The sequence below is a fragment of the Octopus sinensis genome, linkage group LG2 (genome assembly GCF_006345805.1).
Source record: "Octopus sinensis linkage group LG2, ASM634580v1, whole genome shotgun sequence".
NCBI lineage: Eukaryota > Metazoa > Mollusca > Cephalopoda > Octopoda > Octopodidae > Octopus > Octopus sinensis.
The window spans coordinates 122194177-122215514 of record NC_042998.1 but is presented as its reverse complement, the minus strand read 5'-3'; the positions used below and the strand labels follow the sequence as shown (position 1 = coordinate 122215514).

Sequence of the window (21338 nt, the reverse complement as noted above, 5' to 3'; positions counted from 1 at the left end):
CTCAATTTGTGGGTGCTTAGCCCTGGTTCTAGTTATTCTATGTGCATTAGCATCGAATTGCTTCTTGGTTAGTGTACCAGTCTTTCAGAAGCAAAATTCTCAGAAGAGCTGATGTCTATTTGAATCCTATCAAGAGACAAAAAGATGATAATATGAGCCAATAAGGAATTCATTATGCAATGGTTCAATTTGCAAGAGATAACAGTGAAATCTCTTTTAAATTACAACTCACTGCATTAAAATCTCGAGGACTTAATGAATAATCGAGTCCTTGATAAAAATTGTGCACAAAAAATATTTTTAAACGACAGGAGTGTCATGCTTGAAATATTTTTGATCCTGAGTTTCTTTGATCTGGGCAAACATGACTGCAAAATATTTAAACTCATGAGTAATGAATAGGTAGTGTACTGAGTTAGAAATTTGTGCATTTAATCTCTAGAACAACAATGTCAGAGCAAAAAGCAAAATTGATTACTATTGATCATGACTGACTATTTAATTTACAACATAATTGAAACACTGAAAATCAAGGCTAAATATTGTTTATCCAACCAGGATGTCGTATATGACTAGTCAGAATAACAATAACTTCACTTCCTGAAATAAATGTGTATTTTATTCAATGAATATTGGCTTATATACTTCACTAGGCTCAAACCCCTATTCATTTAGGAGAGGAGAAATAGTGAGTCGTGACCTTCATACCTTTTCCAAGGGCATTAGCAGTGTAAATGAAGCGAAATGCTTCATTCTAGAACTGAAACCACGTTCGAGTAGCGGTTTGAGGAAAGCCTATTTCTTGCTCAATGCGTGCAAGTCACAACATATACTATAAATATTTAAATTAGGCAAATACTAACAGAAACAATTATCAACAGTTGAATCATGAATATAGATAAGACACATCATGAGAAAACAGAAATTAAATCTATAAACTCAAATGTTCAGGAAGCAGATGTTCTACTTACTCCAAAAATTAAAAAGAAAATTGTAACAATTCTGTAATATGTTTTATTCCTGAAAGGTAACAAAAATCAATCGCGAAGCAGACGACGAAAATCTCGCCTCTGTCTGTGTGCGTGTGTGTTACCAAACAGTAAAGAGTTCTAATAAAACTTTTCTGGATTAGAGTTACTTCCCTTATTTATTTATTCATTTATTTATTTGTGTCCCTACATCAAGTTCGGATGTATTTTACGTAATTCGTCATTTCCAAACTTTAGTAAAATTTTTTTCTCTAAAACCGTTAAGAAATAATAATCACAGGAACAATTAATAGCTTTATCAATTTATTTAATGGTTGTCATGATCAATGCTTAAGTTTTTTTTATTTATGGAAGCAATGATTTAAGTCATTTAAATTTTATTCTTAAATTGGTTGTGATTATGTCATGACTTTTTTTTTTGATATTTAAACAACAACGAATCCCTTCATTAATAATTAATTCGTTGTTTTTCGTCGTTTTAAATGGGGGAAAACGCTTGAGATTTTAAAACTAGTGTGCCACTCCTTCTGCATTAAGGGTCGTCCCTGTCAGTAACTAAAATTTCGGTATTTCAGCCACGAAGCTGAAGCAAGTTGTCATAGTATATTATAAGGTATCCTCCTTCCAATGACATTCACCTCCTGCACAGAAGGAATTTTGTTCGATCACTACAATGACAGGCTTCTATACCTCCCATCGAGCAAGTCACGACTGCGCTTGGAAAGCACAGCCGCTACTTTTTACCATGAACACCGTTACTACGCCAGCTCTCCCTCTCTCTTTTTCCATGTTATTGCCCCTCCCACTTCGTTGAAAACACCTCCTCCCACTAGTGCCTACGTCACTAACAACAAGAGCAATCATCATCATCACGATACAGTAGAATAGCATAAGCGGTGTAGTTGCAGTAGTGGTGGCTGTGAAAACACGGCGATTACTGCTGTACACGTTGCCCGGCTTCCGGCGGTCTGTATCATTGTTGCTGTTTTAGTAGTGAGTTGACGTCTGGCTGGACGACAACAACATAGACAGATATCTCCATGCTGGAAAGCTGTTGTCTCACTAGTAAATACTGAGGTTAGTTTCTATTAACAAGCGAGATAGTCACTAAACCAAATAATAGATTATAAGTTATATAGAAACATGTTTAATCAACAAATAATACATAACAACCGACCAGCACATCAGATGGAATATTGCTGAAGCTGGAAGCTAGTTAACTAAAAACAAAACACTTCTTTATCACTTTTATCATCAGAAGCTAACGTGACACTACTAATACTACTTCCGAGTGGTGTGTTTTAATTAACTAAGTCAGCCAACTGGAAACTTGTTTGATAACGTGCCAGAAAGGTAACGTTGAATGAAAGTGAGTCGCTGTTAGTGTTTTTTAAACAACCACTTTAAGTGTCAACTGTCCACAACTTCCACGTACATATAAACAACAAAGCCACACTCGATTTTTCCCTCCCAATTCCAATATTAAGCTAATTAGAATTATCAAAACTACTTTTTGACGAAGTAGGATAATCTGAAAAAAAAGTAAAATAAAATATTACATCCTGTACATATACAAAGTACACACATACACACTCTTTCTTATATATCTACATACACTGTGGACAACATATTAATTTGTTTTCAAAGGTTTATCACTTACTAAGGATCAACAATGGCTCGTAATAGCAAGGATACCCGTCGACGTTTAGCAAGTGGTGACAAAGATAGGGATCCTACTGTCCAAATGCACCACCTGGGTGGATCTGCAATAGTTGCTGGTGGTTCTTCTCACAGCAATGGACATCATAACAACGGTGGAAACGGTAGTAACAATGGGAAAAGTAAACATCGACGCTGCCCGGCTTCGGCCGGCCGTTTAGGTTTCTGGTCATCCTTCGGACTGACGGACAGTGCAGCTGTTACTAAAGCGCTATTGGTCCTTCTTAGTGTGGTCAGCATCTCGGTCGCGCTGTATTACCAACACCTTGTCCATCTTCGGGAAATGACTGTGCGAACTCCTTTGAACTCTCCAAAGATGCTGTCCGAAAACAGTACGTCTCCTCTGATGGACCCTGATCGCTACTGGGGTACTTACAGGTCGCATCTATACTTCGGGTAGGTGCTCACGTTTTTATTTATTTATTTATTCATTCATTTAACCTCATTGTTGCAGTTGTGTTGACATTAATGATAACAAGGTCTTTAATTAGACTATTGTTTTCAATGTCGTCAAATCCAAGCATATCCCTACTGGATCCAAATAAACTTAATTGTCCAGGCGGATGTCTAATAGAAAGGACACTTTCTGTTTGTTGCAATTTAACCCCCACTCCCACTCTTTCCGTCCAGTAATAGATTTCATTTGTAAACAGTTGTAAAACCTATTAGATATGTGTGTTAGTTTGCAAATATAGTTTGAAAGGAAGAATAATATAGATTCTGTCGAAAATGATACCATGTATTCTTTTGCAGTGAACATTTTTTTTTCTACTTGAGAATTGTCGTGTTTACATTTTCTCCAACCCTCTCTCTGTGTATATGCGTGTGCACACACACACACACATGTGTACATTATATATATATATACACACGTAGTTTCAAACGGTGTCTTACTTGTATAACCTTTCATTTAAATACAAACACACGCACACATAAATAGGCAAGCCTTAGAAGTTTGTTAAAACATGTCAAGAAAATTTTAAAAAATAAAACAAAAACTCTAGAGCCAAGACCTTTTGCAATTTCGAATAAGTGAAAACGTTTTCTTACTGAAAGTAAATTAATTGTTACAAAGTAATTTATATAAAATATTAATATTTTCCATTTAGCGGCTTGCAATTTAAGATAGCTTATGTTTGTATATATATATATATACACACACATACGCACGTATGTATCTTTATTGAAATCGTATATGTGTGTGATTGAATAAAATGTTTACTATTGCGATTTGATCTAACACATTCACTGACAATGCGTGACATGATTGACATTGATAAACATTCACTTGTCTTTTTTTTCTACTTGTGTGTGTGTGTGTAAATTGGTAGGAGTTGTTTTTAAATACGTGTATAGTCACTGAGACGAAAAGATGAATTGTTTCCGTATAGAAGTACTCAAGATGTCATACACACATAAACTATACTTATACGTGAGTTCATACACATGTGAACTGTTCTCTGCCATGTTTATGTATATGTATATACACACACGCACACATATAAAGCGTCAGAGTGCAACATTTAGCCACGGCACGTTCTAAGTTCAAATCCCGCTGTGATCAAATTTGCTTTTCACCCTTCCAGTGTCGGTAAAATAAGGCACCAGAGCAAGGACGATATAAATGATTACACCGCTCCGCAAATTTCGATGCCTATGCTTTGTGCCTATTTATTTGAAATCAAACCAAACCAATCAATTAATTAATCAATATATACATAAATATATAGATAATTAATGTGTGTGTGTTTATGTGTATGTATGCATGTGTGTGTGTATATATATATATATATATAATTAGTGTGCATATATAAATATAGGGTCAAAGGTTAAATATATATACATATACACAAATGCATGTCTATAAATACGTATACGCTTTTTTTTTCACTCGCATATATATTACTACATTGTTATGTGGGCATTCATTCGACATGAGCACGCCGTTATGTGCATATCTTGTTACTTGTACATGGTGACGTGTACTCAGTTAAACATGGACTACTCGTAAGCTGTCTATATATATGTGTACAATCAATCATACACATACACACTGGTGACGTGAACTCAACACAGACAATACAGACTCGGTCTCACCTTTCGATAACAGTCCTACTCTGCACTCCACCCCTCTCTATAGTGTTTATAACGCATCAACCGTCCACCCGGTTCTCGATAGTACACAACATGTCTTGTTCAATCTCTTCAATTGTCAGTGTTTTGCAATTTCCCGCTCTCACTCCTTTCCTCGCTTTATTTATTTATTTTTTTTCCTCATATAAACTTACCCCTCTCTGTTTATAAACTTTCTTTTTCGTTTATGTTTTTCACCAAGCTCCTCTTTCTCTCCATCTCCTTTTCTCTCAAACTCTCCATCCCTTGCTAATTACCGCCAGTCTCTGCGAAAATGAAATGGCCAAGTAGAATAAAATAGACCCGATACTTGATTTACGAGTTCGAATTGGCTGAGAGCGTTTCGTTGACTATTAAACAGAACCATTATTTCACATTAAGTTCACCTGATTGTCAGAAAGGTAGCAATAGTACATGAAGATTGTTGCCGATCGCAGACATCCGTCGTTTGTTGTTGATGTTATGAGTCTCACGTCTGGTCTGATCTGCCTTGCTTATAATATATGGCTTTGTTGATTATTCGCATCTTTTTGTAAGTTATGAAGGTGTGATTTTGGAGAGTATCTCTGGCTAGACGAGCCTGTCACCCTATATATATATATATATATATATATATATATATATATATATATAGGCCGGTCACCCTGTATATATATATATATATATATATATATATATATATATATATATGCACACACACTCCAATATATTTATCTCTTATGTTTACTCCATGAAAGTGAGATTAATCCCTTGCTCTCAGGAACCCTACGGGACATTCAAAAGACGTTTTGAAAAGAAGGAATTATTCCTGTATTTTTTCTCGGTCTTCTCAATTTACTCTCCATTCCATTGTTTTTTACTCCCCGACCCCTACCTTTTTTATTCCTTTTCTTCTCGTTTTCTTTCCAGCTCTATCTACCTCATTCTAGTTCTTTTCCTGATCTTTGCCAATTAGTTTGTCTTTCTCTCTGCCTCAGACTCCCTCTCAAATTCCCCTATTTATGTTTGAATTAAATTCATCTTCATCACCACCACTAATATCATCATTGTGATGTGAACCTATCAAACTCCTTTGCCAACTTTGTTCTGTCCCCCTTTTCCACACGATCTCTGCTACTTTGTCCCGCTTTGCTGAGGTGGTAGGGAAATGTAAGTTGGCTATCATTCCCGCTAATACTGCCAAATGCCACTACTTTTATGTAAATATTGATATAAGTGACAAAACTCAAGCTGTGTGTATGTCTAATATCAATATGGATCTTGGTGATTATGATATACACACGCGTACAGGCTATCGTAACACGTATATACATATACATTAAACTGTGCTTGTGCATATATATTTGTATGTTTTGTATGTACATACGTATATAAATGTATGTATGCATATATATATATATATATATATGCATATATATATATGCAAGAATGTATGTATGTATATACATATATATGTGTGTGCATATGTACGTACGCACGTACATATGTTACGTATGTATGTACGTACGTATGTATGTATGTGTGAGTGAGTGAATAACGTATAAAGCATCATTACCAAAATAAGGGTGTAGATATTTGTACGTGATACGTAGAAGTGCGTGGATGATTTTGAATGTGTGTGTGTGCGTACTTGTGACCATTCTTTCTCCATCTTCCCTATTACTTTGGCATATTCTCTCCTCCGTTCTTTCTAACTTAACCCTTTCACTGCCCTACACCTTAGCTCTACTCCATCTTCAGATCATTTTATTGGGGAAGGGTAGAAGTAGTAGAGCGCATTGGACAAAATACCTACAAGGTATTTTACGTAAACATCTGTTTACGTTCTGAGCCCAAATCCCCCCAAAAGAAGTTTGCCTTTTATATTCTGGAGTTAAGTAAATAAGTACCTATCAAATACTTACGGTTAATCAAACATCAAAACATGTTGTAATATAAGAATTCATTATCAAATTATCTCCAGTGTCCTTGGGAGAGCATTAACAACACTACAACCCTTTAACCCTATTCCTGTAATAGATGTATCATTTTATTCCTAGGCAAGAAATGATTCCTAAATCCTTTTAGTGCTCTCGACAAATAATCAATGTTGCCACTTCCCATTTAAGCTTTTTCGAGCCTATCATTCTAATGCTTTGTTTTCTACTAATTCATTGACCTTGGGAAAGTATAAACACCACAACTTTGTATCCATCTTTTACCTCATGCATCTTAGTCTTCACGTAACATATTCAGATCTTGATCCCACCTGTCACCACCCCGCCAAAATTTGGGATATTGTTTGTCAACTGAGAAAGATATCTAATTCCTTCCTCCTAAGTTATGACGAGTCGATGGACAGCCACAGGCATTGCTCTGTGGCTTTAAGCAAGATCATCCACTCAACTTGCCTCCAGTTCAGTTATAACCATAGTAAATTAGAATAAGTGTCTTTGCTTTTTCGTTAGGAATACTCCCTTAATCGGCATCACTATGTGAATGACAACAGGTGTGTCTGAGGGACCTATTTATGTGATTGTATGTGTTTAATTACATATGACTATGCGTAATTGAATGTAAATCAGTATATTTTAAATACGTGTGTGTGTGCGTGCGTGCGCAACTTTGTACATCTTACTGCAACTTTATATTCCTATTATAATTCTGTGGAGACTTGTCATTCTGTCTAACTTTCTGACTTATTTACGTTTGACGCTATATATCTTGTGTAATTATAGACTACTCTCGTATATGCGGTTAATTGATTGGTTATGTGTGAACTATGCATGTATATATCTGGTGTGTGCGGGTGATTGGATGTATTCTTGCTGTATAACGCTGTTGAGTGGATGTGTATATACATACATACATGTTTGTACACCTTACACACACATAAACATATCCTTTATAATTTGGAGTGGTGAGATTTGTTTTTAACATCGAAAGTAAAACGTTAAAGCTAAAATACTTCATGCACGCATTCGACTTAAATTTCTCAGACATATTTTAGGCACATGCAATCTGTACCAACTTTAAAGTGCCGATAAGGAAGAAAGCCGAAATGATAATTCCCCGGTTGTATTATTCTACTAGTCATCTGGACAAAGGATGTGCCATTTGTTATTACCCTCGTACCATTCAAATGCCAATAAAGCTGGAAAGTTTTCAGATACTTCTAGAACACGTCTGTCTGTCTATCTCCCTGTCTCTTCACCCCCATCTCTCTCTCTCTCTCTCTCTCTCTCTCTTTATCTATCTATCTATCTATCTATCTATCTATCTATCTATCTATCTATCTATCTATACACATACATACACACACAAACATGCATAAACACACACATTAATGTTTGTTTTTATGTCAAATTATATATTAAAAAAATCAATTTAACATGAAGGATTACTTAATAGTTAATCGTTTTTATTACGATAAGTTTAATTGGCTTCGAAGTTTTGCTCGCTTTCGTCAGACTGTCTAATGAGGACTACCAAGCCGAAACTTCGAGGTCACTATCAAAGTTTTCTTTGTAAAAGTATATCTATCTATCTGTCTATCTATCTAGTTATCTCTCTCTCTCTCTCTCTATATATATATATATATATATATATATATATATGTGTGTGTGTGTGTCTGTGTGTATGTATAGTTAAATTTATGACATCAGTGTAGATATATAGCTATGGTAGTGATGATGGTGGAAGATGGAGTTAATTAATCACATAAACATTATTTCTGTGGTTCCTTAACCAGAGAAATGGCAAAAGTAGAGAGGCAATAATGTGTGTGTGTGCATGCGTGTATGCATATATGCATGTGTGTGTCTATGTCTGTCCCTCTCACACATTTATGCACAATATATGTATGCATATATTTGCATATATATTAATGTACTTACGTAAAAGCCTATATGTATATACATAGCTATCCCTAAAGAGTCTTGCTTAAATTTTACGTAATTTCAAATATGTTAACAATAGGTTATATTTTGCTTTATAACATAAACAAATCTATATTAAGCAAATTCCGTTTGGTGCCCTGCTGATGATGTGAATACGTCTGCCTTTATTTACATGCGTTTATCTCAGAAAAAGCATTATAACATCCAGGGGAAATATATATATATCTCTTCACAATATGCATACCTCCATTCATTTTTAATTCAGTTTTTATTGTATATTTAATACACACACGCGCACATATATATATAAAAGATATTGTTGCTTTCCTTGAGTAGTTTTTATTGTCTTTAATGAAAACACATTCAAAATATATTTGAGGAATTTTTACATGAGTGTGTGTGTGTGTGTGCCTACTATGTATACTATGTATAAATATATATATATATAATGTGTACATTTACAAGCATATCTATCTATCTATCTATCTATCTATCTATCTATCTATCTATATCTATCTATCTCTATCTATCTATCTATCTATCTATCTATATCTATCTATCTCTTCTCTCTATATATATATTATGTATGTATATATATATATATATATATATATATATATATATATATATATATATTATATATATTATGTATGTATAAATATATGTATATAGCTAGCTACATACATACATGAATTGTTCTGATGTGGTAAATAATCTTTTCTACTCTGGGCACAAGGCCCGAAATTTTGTGGGAGGAGGCCAGTCGATTAGATCGACCCCAGTACACAACTGGTACTTGATATATCAACCCCAAAAGAATGAAAGACAAAGTCGACTTTGGTGGAATTTGAACTCAGAACGTAGCGATGAGCGAAATACCGCTAAGCACTTCGTCCGGCACACACTAACGTTTCTGCCAGCTTGCCAATGTCTTTCTTACCAATGACTGTTTCACTGATTGCTAAGCTGCCTTGCTGAGTACAAGTCAACATCTCTTGTGTTGGTGTCATGAGAAAAGCACCCAGTACATTCTGTAAAATGGTTGACAATAGAAAGGGCATCCAGCTGTACAAACCAGGTTTAGTGACATGTACAAGGACTAGTTTGTAGGAGTAATGGCTCTCTATAGTAGATAACTTTGCTGCTGCCAACCACGGGTAGTTCTACCCAACAAATACATTAATAAATACACTCAAGCACAAATATACACACAGCTACTCCAACAACATCTACATACACAGATGTTCGGTAAACTCATAAGCATGCGTGAATTTGTATTAAACATACATTATTTTACATTTTCTTCAGTTATGCAAATTATGCAAACCAGTTTAGTTCTCTCTGTGGGACAGAAAATGAGTAATGTATCTACAATGTATTATTTAATAAATATTGAAACTCAACAGATCAATCTTCATTATTCTGGCCAGAGATAGAAGAAACTCGTAAAATTCTTAGTTTATTAAGAGCATATGCTTGTAAGTTTACCTTTCCCTTTATTCATACCATGCAGTCCTTGTATAAATCAATTATAGACATATTTGTTTGAGGGTTCAGATATATATGTATATGTGTGTTTGTGTGTGTGTGTACACACACACACACACACATATATATATATATATATATATATGTGTGTGTGTATGTATGTATGTATACTCACACAAGTGAATAGATAACTGAAAGTGGCACTCAGCACATTTTGGTACGAGTTACATATATTTTTTAAGAACAGCTTGACTGAGTCGAGCTGTTATTAAAAATTACACATACATACATACACGTACATACATACATATATTATTTATATATATATGTATATATAAATGAGATGACAAAGGAAAAAAAAAAACAATTATGTTATGAACTTCATTAGCTTACTGTTGTTTCTGCTATAAGTTGCAGTAGAGTCATAGTTGAATGCCTATATAACACCTTATAGCTTCATCAGAACACTTCACATATTCAAGACTCCAGTGAAGCTATAAGGTGTTATTCAGGCACACAACTACGAGCCTACTGCATCTTACGACATAAACAGCTGTTAGCTAATGATGCTCTTTTGCTCTTTTACTTGTTTCAGTCATTTGACTGCGGCCATGCTGGAGCACCACCTTTAGTCGAGCAAATCGACCCCAGGACTTATTCTTTGTAAGCCTAGTACTTATTCTATCGGTCTCTTTTGCTGAACCGCTAAGTGACGGGGACATGAACACACCAGCATCGGTTGTCAAGCGATGTTGGAGGGGACAAACACAGACACACAAAAACACACAGGCATATATATATACACGACAGGCTTCTTTCAGTTTCCGTCTACCAAATCCACTCACAAGGCTTTGGTCGGCACGAGGCTATAGTAGAAGACACTTGCCCATGGTGCCACACAGTGGGACTGAACCCGGAACCATCTGGATGGTAAGCAAGCTACTTACCACACAGCCACTCCTGCGCCTAATGATGTTCATAACATAGCTGATTTTTCTTTTGTCATCTCATTTTCTTATTACCACTCTATACTCGTCTCGCATTTCTTTCCAAAGGATACATATATTGAGTTCTACACCAGGTTATTAGTCTTGCAATGCCTAAGCAAAATATATATGTGCATTTTAATCATTGGCATCATTATTACATTGGCTTTCCCATGATTGTATCGAACAGATGGATTGTTATAGGCCATCAGTTTTTATTCAAACTTACTACCTGCTTAGATGGGTCAGTTACCATATATTGCTTAATTTTTGGTATGACTTCTATGACTCCACTGGGTGGCTAGTTTCATAGCACTAGCACTTAAAACATTTTGTCCATGTAAGGCTAGAATTTCTCTTGCCTATGAACACATTTATACTCTCGTATAAATGTCTGTAAGTATATAAACACATACACATATGTACATATACAAACGTGTGTGTGTGTGTGGACACTGACCAACAGAGTCCTACTGAATAGATCCTGTCGTCTGTTATCTTGTACTATAGCAACAGGTTGATTGGTACTGTGTGAATGAAATTTAGTTGACAGAAACTGGAAGAACCCTGTTGCGCATGTATGCACACACTACACACACACACACACAGACTCCTTGTATGAGAGAGAGAAAGCATTCTTATCATACTTTTGTACACTGATTGTAAACAAGAAGTCACTATTCATACAAATAGTTGTATTTGTTCATAATCCTCTGCAAAACCATGTCCTGATTGTTCATTGTTCAATAGTCTAGTATAAATATTACTTTGCTTAAAAACAGTTAAAGTTTGACGACAGGAAAAGCATACAGCTTAGAAGAATCTACCTCATCAGTTATCATCTAAGCAATTCATGGAAAAATGGACATGAAAACCATGATGGGGATGATGATGATGATGATGATTAGATACATGTGTATGTATGTGTATACTATTTATAGCTTTATCTACTTTGAGTTTCATTGTTCCAAAAGAGAATTATATATATGTGTGTTTTTCTGACAACCAATGGTCCAGAACCTCCTTTAATCTGGATAAATTAGGAGGGTAATTCAAAATACCCTGTAGCTGCAAGTCTAATTCACTGTGCAGCCACAGGTGGCATTGTGTGTACAGTGTGTTTATACATGTTATTTACATTGCACTTGTTAGTGCTGATACGAAAAGTTTAAGAGATCCTCTGCTGATTTTGCTTAAAATTACCCCCTAAACTATAGCTATGGCTATCAGAGGGACTGTCAAGCATAAACACCTATCCATATCAACCAAAGATAAAGTAGGACTGTTCATGGTACTTTAGACATATACGAGGTGTATAATTAGTAGGTGAGTAGCATCATCACCTTCATCATCATTTAGCGTCCATTTTCCATGCTGGCATGTGTTAGACAGTTTGATAGGAGCTGACCAGTTGAAGAGTTGCCCGGGCTCCACGTCTGTTTTGGTGTGTTAACGAATTATTATGTAAACATAAATAGTCCAGCAAAGTGGTTAATCTGTCAAGGCTTTGGAATCAAGAATGCCAGGAAATTGGTCAGGTACCTGCATATATATGTATGTGTGTGTGTGTGTGTGTATTCATATGTACATACATATAGATGTGAATACATTTGTGTATATGTGTATATATATTGCATATTAAGGAAAAGCATCTGAAATATGAGAAGGGTTTTTCTCACTCATATAAAACTTTAAGTAATGTGATTCTGAGCCACAATATTAATACATATATATATATATATATATATATAATATATATATATATATGTTTTTGTATGCACGTATATTCAATGGGCTTCTCTCAGTTTCCATCAACCAAATCCACTCTCATGGTTTTGGTTACCCTGCAGCTATAGTAGGAGACACTTTGTTGTAATGACTGTGAGGAAGCTATAAAATGTTGCACAAGCTCTCAAGCTCACTTCTTATTGCAGAAACAAATGTAAGCTGATAATGTGATTCCTGTTTCCTTGCCATCCATAAATTGACATAATGTTCTGTACTCAATGCTTTACTCTGAAGCAGATGTATATTGGCTTCTAACAACTGGGTATTAGTATCACCTCATCAGCATTGATTTTATTATCCACTTTTCTGTATGAATGGGTCAGATGAAGTTCCTTGGTGGAGATTTTCTATAGCTAGATGCCCTCACCTTCTTCCCTAATCCTTCAAACATGAAGAGCATAACAGTTGACATGTTTTCCGCAGAAGATTATAAACAAATGACATGGTTTGTATGATGGTGATGTGTTTTTTAACAGTTATCATGCAATGTCAAAACAAAGAAAAACACGCACACACACACACACACGTAGGTATATACACAAATATGCAATGCACTTCTTTCAGTTTCCATCAACTAAATCCACTCACAAGGCTTTTGTCAGCCTGCAGCTATAGTAGAAAATGCTTGCTTAATATATCACATAGTGGGATTGAGCTCAAAACTAGAGAGTTGAGAGCTGAACTTCTTTGCAACCAGTCCACTTTTACATACTGGGTTGGCCAAAAGTCACCTAACAGTAAATCAAAACCATTTAATTCTGAGATTTATGTATGTTTAACAACTGAATGAATTTAATAGAAGCATCTAAATATGAAATATCATGAAAATTGTTCAAACTGAAGACCTTCTTCAGTGACATATTTTTCCATTCGAGTCAATACAGAATTTCAGATAGTTTTTATGGAATTTTGATTTACTGTCGGGTGACTTTTGGCCAACCCTGTATATACCTATAAGCTTCTACACTTGCCTGTCAAGGCATCCCTGTCATCTAAGCATCTCCCCAGCCAAACTCTCGGCCCTTCGGTGTCTCCGCCGCTGCACTGACATTGTCATAACACCGGCCGACAAGGGTTGAGCTGTAGTGGTGTGGCATGCGGACCTCTACAAGGCCGAAGCTCTCTGCCAACTTCAAGACACCTCCTTCTACTGCCCTTTGCCCTCTGACCCCATGCCCAGCGACCAACAGACTGTGACCTCCATTATCCATGACCTCATCTCTTCTCCCATCTCACCTCACCTCCAACCTCATTTTCCGCACCCCTTGCACCCCCACCATTTACTTCCTCCCCAAAATCCACAAACCTAACAACCCTGGCCACCCCATCATCTCTGCCTGCAACTGCCCAACCGAACTCATCTCCAGATATCTTGACCATGTTCTTGCCCCCACTAGTGGCTTCCCTCCCCTCTCACATCCATGACACCAATCACGCACTTTGTTTGTTCAACTCTTTCTTTCCCTCCCGGCCCCTTTAAACTTCTCTTCACCCTCAACATTCAGAGCTTTTACAATGTGATCCCTCATCAGGATGGGCTGTGTGCACTTCATTTCCTTGACCTTCGACCCTACCCCCAACCTGACACATCCACACTCGTTCGTCTGGCCTAACTTGTCCTCTCACTCAACTGCCTCTCGTTCACGGGTGATTTCTACCAGCAGGTCTCAGGAGTGGCCATGGGAACAAGAATGGGCTCCAACTATGGCCCAAATATTCTCAAGTTTCACTGGTCCCACTCCCGAACTATGCGGCCATTATGTTGACGACTGTATCAGTGCAACCTCACTCTCCTGCGAACATCAAGACTCCTTCCTCTCTTTTGTCAAATCTTTCCATCCTGCCCTCCACTTCTCCTGCTCTATCTCTGACACCTCTGTCTCCTTTCTTGACATTTCAGTCAACATTCATCACTCCACTCTCACCACCTCCATCCACTACAAACACACAGACTCCATAAACACACCATGCTTTCCATCCCCTATTCCCAATTCCTCCGTCTATGCAGGCTCTGTAGTGACGACCATAACTTTGAGACTCAGTCTTAACTCACGGCTCGCCACTTCCTCCTACGTGGATATCCCCTCACCACTATCTACACCACCCTTGCCAGAGCACGTTCCATGGACCATGCATCTGCCCTCTCCCCCCGAACCCACCCCACAATCTCCCACCTCCCATTTCCCCTCACCCCACTACCCTACCTATCCAACGCACCATTCTCCAAGCCTTCTGGTGACTCCAGTCCAACTCATCCTTCAAACGAGCCCACAACCTATGAGACCTCTTGGTCCACAGCTTCTTCCCTAACCCAACCTCCCAACCCGGACCGTTCCCCTGCACTTGCCCTTGCCTCTCCAACACCACCCTCCTCATTGGCACCCATGATCAACCCTATCACATCACCGACGCCTTCACCTGCACTTCTACCAATATTATCTACTGCATCTCCTCCTCTCTCTGCCATTCTCTATACATCGGGCAAACGGGACACTGCTTGGCTGACCGGTTCACGGAACACCTCCAAGACATCCAACTCAGCAATGACACCCCAGTCTCGCACCATTTCCGCTCTACTGGTCACTCCTTGCACAGGGGCCATCCAGACTCCCGTTTGCACCATGAACAGGGATTAATTTTCTCTCTTCGCTCCTTTGCACTACATGGGCTCAACTCTCCTACCCTCTTTATCTAGCCTCCTCCCCTCCCCTCTCTCACCCTCACACCTACATCCTCCCTCCCACACCTCCTCTCTTGCTCCAACTCCTACTTCTTCTCTTCACTCCTACCCACCTCCTTCCTCCCTTCATCATCACCCCTCCCTTGTAAGTCCACCCCTACACATTTCAACCCCACCTTCCCTATACTTCTCCATCCCACACCACCCTACCCCTTTCACCCACTCCCACATACCCCCACCTTTACCCACACTCTCTGCCTACCCTCACCCCACCTCTACTCCCACCCTCAGCTCAACCCACACCCTACCCTTGCTTTCTCCACTCCCGCCTACCCTACCTCCCAACACCATCACACCACACATCACTACACCTTACACCACCATACCACACAACACATCACATCACAACACAACACCATGCACACATCAGCATTGACCACTCCCAGACCCACATTTTCACACTTACACATACACACACACGTCAAGATCACCAGCCCTCTTCTATACACACATACAAACTCTCTTATACACATGCATGTGCACCTTCGTTTTGGGATCACCACCACTTTGTTGTCTCCTCTTCTCTCCTGTGTGACCCTTCTGTCCGGCCTTCGCCATGATAGCTCGCTAGGCACTACACATTCTTTATTTTCTCTCTTTGTTTCTTTCTGTGTTCCTTTCTGTGGAAGAGCGTAGACTCGAAACTTTAAAGACTTTTTCACTTCCCAAGCATTATACTAATACATCTGTTTGTTGTCTACACCACCTGTCTTCGTCTTTTGTTTTCTTATAAATTCTTCCTATATATATATATATGACAAGGTATAAATAATGGTCATTACATATGTTACCTTTATTGGGCTCAATTTGGCTTACAGCTGTTTCCAGTAATCATTATGGGTTCATTACTGAGAGGTTTCCCAATTGATCAGTTGAGAAAAGTTGAACAACCTAAAAAATTAATGCTACTTTCGTCAGAGCCATCTCCCATTATAGACAGATGACTCTTTAGTCTAGCCAATAACATAAAAACCTTTTTAATGATGGTGCCATGATAAAAGCACCAAATATGATCAGTGAAGTGACTGATGTTATGAAAAGTATCATGCTGAAATAACTATACTGGAATGAAAAGTACAAGCATGACAAAACTCTCTAATCCTTCTAAGAAGGAAGTAATTCCAAATAAGAATTTAGATGATGGTGAAAGTGTATTTTTATGCTATTGGCTAGACTAAAGAATCATTCTGTCTCTATGTTGTCTCTGTTTGCTTTCCATCCATTTTATAGAGGTGCATTTTATTGTGGCAACAGTACTAGTGAGGTTGTCTTGTAATCTGCGAGTGTAAAAAGTTTGTACTTCCTTATGGTGTCACTATTTGTTCTAAGATGTATAACCAAAAGGATCAAAAGAAGATTGATGACAGGACTTCAATTCATAGGTGAGGGAAGCATGAGTTTGATAGTTGAAACAGAGTGATTGAGGCAAAAGGAAGGTAAATGAGAGAGTTGTGAAAAAGTGATGACAGTGCTATGAGGAGTAGTAGAAGAGAAGCAATGGTAGCAGCTACATGGTTACTGCTACAAGAGAGATTAAGTTACAGATGGTAGAGACAGTTGATGGTAAGAGAGTGTGTCAATAATGAATGGCCAAAAAGAGGGAGAGTAATGGTGGGCAGCATGGAATATGTGATAGAGTGTATTGGCTAAGAACAGATTTGATGCCATTCCTATTACATAGATGTCTTGTTTGGCAGGAAAGGTACAAGTGATAAGAATGGCAGTAGATACACACCAGTCCAATACCACTTCACAATAGCAGGATGGTGGAGCACATAGGAGAAAGAATGAACGCCAGAGATTGAGAGGGTAGAATAAATTTTGTGATTGCTTGTTAAATGGGCAACATGATGCACAGAATGGAAGAGATCTACTGCTATCATTTGGTATGCAGGTAGTATAGTAATGTGAATAGGAGAGCAAATTAGTAGAAAGAATGTGAGCAAATGAGAGAAGAGTAATAGAGATGAATAATAAAGATAGAAAGAGATGAATGATGAAGAGATAAATGAAAGAGAAATGAGAAAGTATCAGAAAAGTGGAAAGAGCAGTAGATGAAAGGTTAATAGGGGTGTTAGGCAGGAAATTATTTATTTCTTTGGTCCCATAAACTAACATTATTCAACATTTATTAACCCTGGTTTGCGCAATTGGAAGGGCATTATACAACACTGTTTGTCACCAAATATCAGTCCTTCATGATCTTTGTGAGGCCCAGTCATGTGTGGCTGGTCTTCACCATTTCCTCCATCTCATTTGTGAGGCTGGTCTTCACCATTTCCTCCATCTCATTTGCAGGGTCATGCACTAACTTTAAACAGCTATTGTCCATCATACACTTGACATGCCCATTCCAACAATCTTATCTCCTACACACATGATCTGATCCCTAATGAAGTTCATTTATGTACACTCATATTATATATGCTGCAGATAATGCTCACTTCATTTCTTTCTAGTCTTCACAAATTCTTAGCATTTATGGTTCACATCTCTCTACCATACAATATAGTTCTTCATACATAAGTATCCTGCAATCTTCCCTTCACCCTAAGAAAGAAACCTTGTCACCAACAGAGGTAATATCTATCACCCTGAAATTTTTCCAACACATATTTACTCTGGCTACTTCTCTTTTAGAACACCTGTCCTCATAGTTAATTAGATCACCTAGGTAACGAAAGCTTTCAACTACTTCTAGTGAGTGGTCCAGGTATTTGAGAGAATTAAATTTAATGGTGATCTTAGTGCTTACTGCACCTGCGTATCTGCTACATGTGACATCTATCTTCTTCTGTCTGTGAACAAACGACACATTGTTTACAGTGTTACTCCATATGATGCAATTTTTATGTTTATATACATTTGTATAAGTTTATGTATATTGATATCTATGTATGTTATACATATGTATGTATGTGCATATTTATGTATTTGTACATACATACATACACACATACATATATATGTGTATGTATCATTATCATCATCATCATCGTTTAATACCATTTTCCATGCTGGCATGGGTTGAACAATTCGACTAGGGTCTGGGAAGCCAGGAGGCTGCACCAGGCTCCAGTCTGATCTAGCAGTGTTTCTACAGCTAGATGCCCTTCCTAACACCAACCACTCCGAGAGTGTAGTGGGTGGTTTTTTACGTGCCACCAGCACAGGAGCAAGGGTTCTGGTAACAACCACATTCAGATGGTGCTTTTTTCTGTGTAAAGTGGTTTTTGTTTGGACAGCATCTATCCATAAAAACTATGCCAATATAGATATTGGTGCATGACACATCAACTAATGCCAGCATGGAAGCTGGACATTAATTGATGATGATGATGATGACAACGATGGTGGTGGTGGTGGTGGCAGTAGCAGTGGTGGTGGTGGTGTGTGAGTGTGAATGTTTAAATGTTAAAACACTGCTTGCACTTCACAGTACTGAATAGATAACCAAGCAACTTCTCCCTTCATCACCCATCAGTCTGTTAGCAAGTAAAATTCCCCACATTAGATCACCTAGGTAACCAATATTTATTCTGTGGTTATATCACAGTATGCAGGTGCAAACAGTTCAAAATTACAGAACTTCCTGGCAGATAACCTTGTTGACTGTAGTATGCAAACTTTTTGTGTCTTGTTCCTACCCAACGCCACAACAAAGTGCTTGCTGTACCTTTAACTTTAAGCTCCGTAAAATATTTTGTTCAATATTTTGACCCTTTCACTATTTTATTTCTAACTTAGAATATTCTGTGGTGAAGTGTAGTTGCTGTATGGCCAAACATTCTAATACTTATATTACAAAGCTTGAGGTTGGCTTCAAAGAGAAAATGAAGAATGATCTGTTATTTGGAAGATCTGGTTTTATGGCTTACATATTTTGGAGGAACAGAATTTATTGCTGGTTCTCCTAGAGAACAAAGAACAGAACAACCAATGGTGACACATTCTGTGTATGTACATAGATGTCTACTGGAATATGTTCATGTATATATGTGTATGTATAACTACATGAATGTTTAGTTTTGTCTTGGTAAATATGTATATGTGTGTATTTGGATATGTTTTGGTATGTTTGAGCATGTTTTTAGCTGTGTTTTTATGTGATAATATAACTTTATATCTTTGTATAACTGTACACACACACACACACATATATATATATATATATATATATAAAGAGAAAGATGTGTATGTATATATATGCATGTATATCTTCGCATACTTATATGTTTGAATGTTTAGTTTGTGTCTGTTTATATAAGATATGTGTTTTGTGTACCTATATATGGACAGATGTGAAATGTCTTCATCTCATAATGGTTTCATACTACTATTGGTGGGAACACATTCAATAATTTATTGGAAAAGAAGTAGAAAATGTTTCAATAATGAATATTTGAGGTCTCATGATAGACTGATCATACAACTGAGTTACATAATAGTGACTAATTGATAGAAGGAGAAGAAGAAAAGCGAGATGAATATAATCCTGAGGTTTTAGCCTGTTGATCTGAGGTCAGGCCTTGATCAGGAGAAGTGCAATGCAGGACTTAGTTTCAAATATTTGTGTGCTTGTGTGCATAAGAGAGAGAGAATAGGGGAGAGAAACTTCTTTCGCTCTCATGTCTAAGTTGATTGAAATTATAGTTAATGCTATTGTTACACTTGGGTATATATAGGTAAGAGTGAAGAGAACCAACATCTCTTCTGCTTCTGGCTATACCTATAGAATGAATTGAACAAAGCACACTGTAATTGTGCAATACTGCCTTTGCTTGCAGCAACAAACCACTTGTACCAAATATCATCAAGAGTTAAGTATCTTGTTCAAAGAGTACAACACAACACATTGGCAGTATATCAAGCAGTAGCTTGACCATCTACATCACTAATGCTTGCATACATATAGGTGTGTGTATGTATTTATATATATATATATATATATATATATATATATTATATATATATATATTATATATATATATATATATATTATATATATATATATATAATGTTTATATGTATACATGTATGTATTTATATATACATGTATGAATTTATGTATATGTGTGTATATATATATATATATATATATGAATCATATTAAGATTCATCATATTCTCATCTGTCTAAAATCACTTATATATCACACACACACACACATGTGCACACACGTATACAATGTGCCACCCTTAGTTTTTTTGCCTGTCATATTCACTCACAAGGCTTTGGTTGGTTTGGGACTACAGTAGAAGGCACTTATCCAAGGTGGCATGCAATGGGGCTGTTGTGAAGTCCTTTGTTTTTTGAAAGGGAATAGCAACTGGCCATAATGTCATCAAGGAATGTCAGCATGTCATTTTTTCACTCAAGCAAAGGTATGGGATGCCAATATTCACGTGCACACACACACACACACACACACACACACACACACATACAGAGCCATAAAATCCTTCTTCAAATCCATCCCCATGCAATCCATGTTAAATGGATGTTAAACAAATGAATTTTTCTAGATTTGATTAATTTTATTCCATTCCTCTTATTGTATTCATGTTGGAAATCAGTTTGTATGTATTTGGACTTCTGTGGAATAGATTACCATTAC

The 21338-nt window shown here is 37.1% G+C and overlaps 1 protein-coding gene across 1 annotated transcript in view; it reads left to right on the top strand.

The window, feature by feature from the left end:
* The first annotated feature begins 1726 nt into the window (after positions 1-1726).
* The window catches only part of LOC115232534 (mannosyl-oligosaccharide glucosidase-like), a 382449-nt gene continuing 362837 nt past the window's right edge, over positions 1727-21338 (top strand). Inside the window, exon 1 of the mRNA XM_029802473.2 lies at positions 1727-3104. Within this exon, the coding sequence (XP_029658333.1) occupies positions 2662-3104 (443 nt within the window). The 5' untranslated portion in view covers positions 1727-2661. The remainder of the gene's footprint in view (positions 3105-21338) is intronic.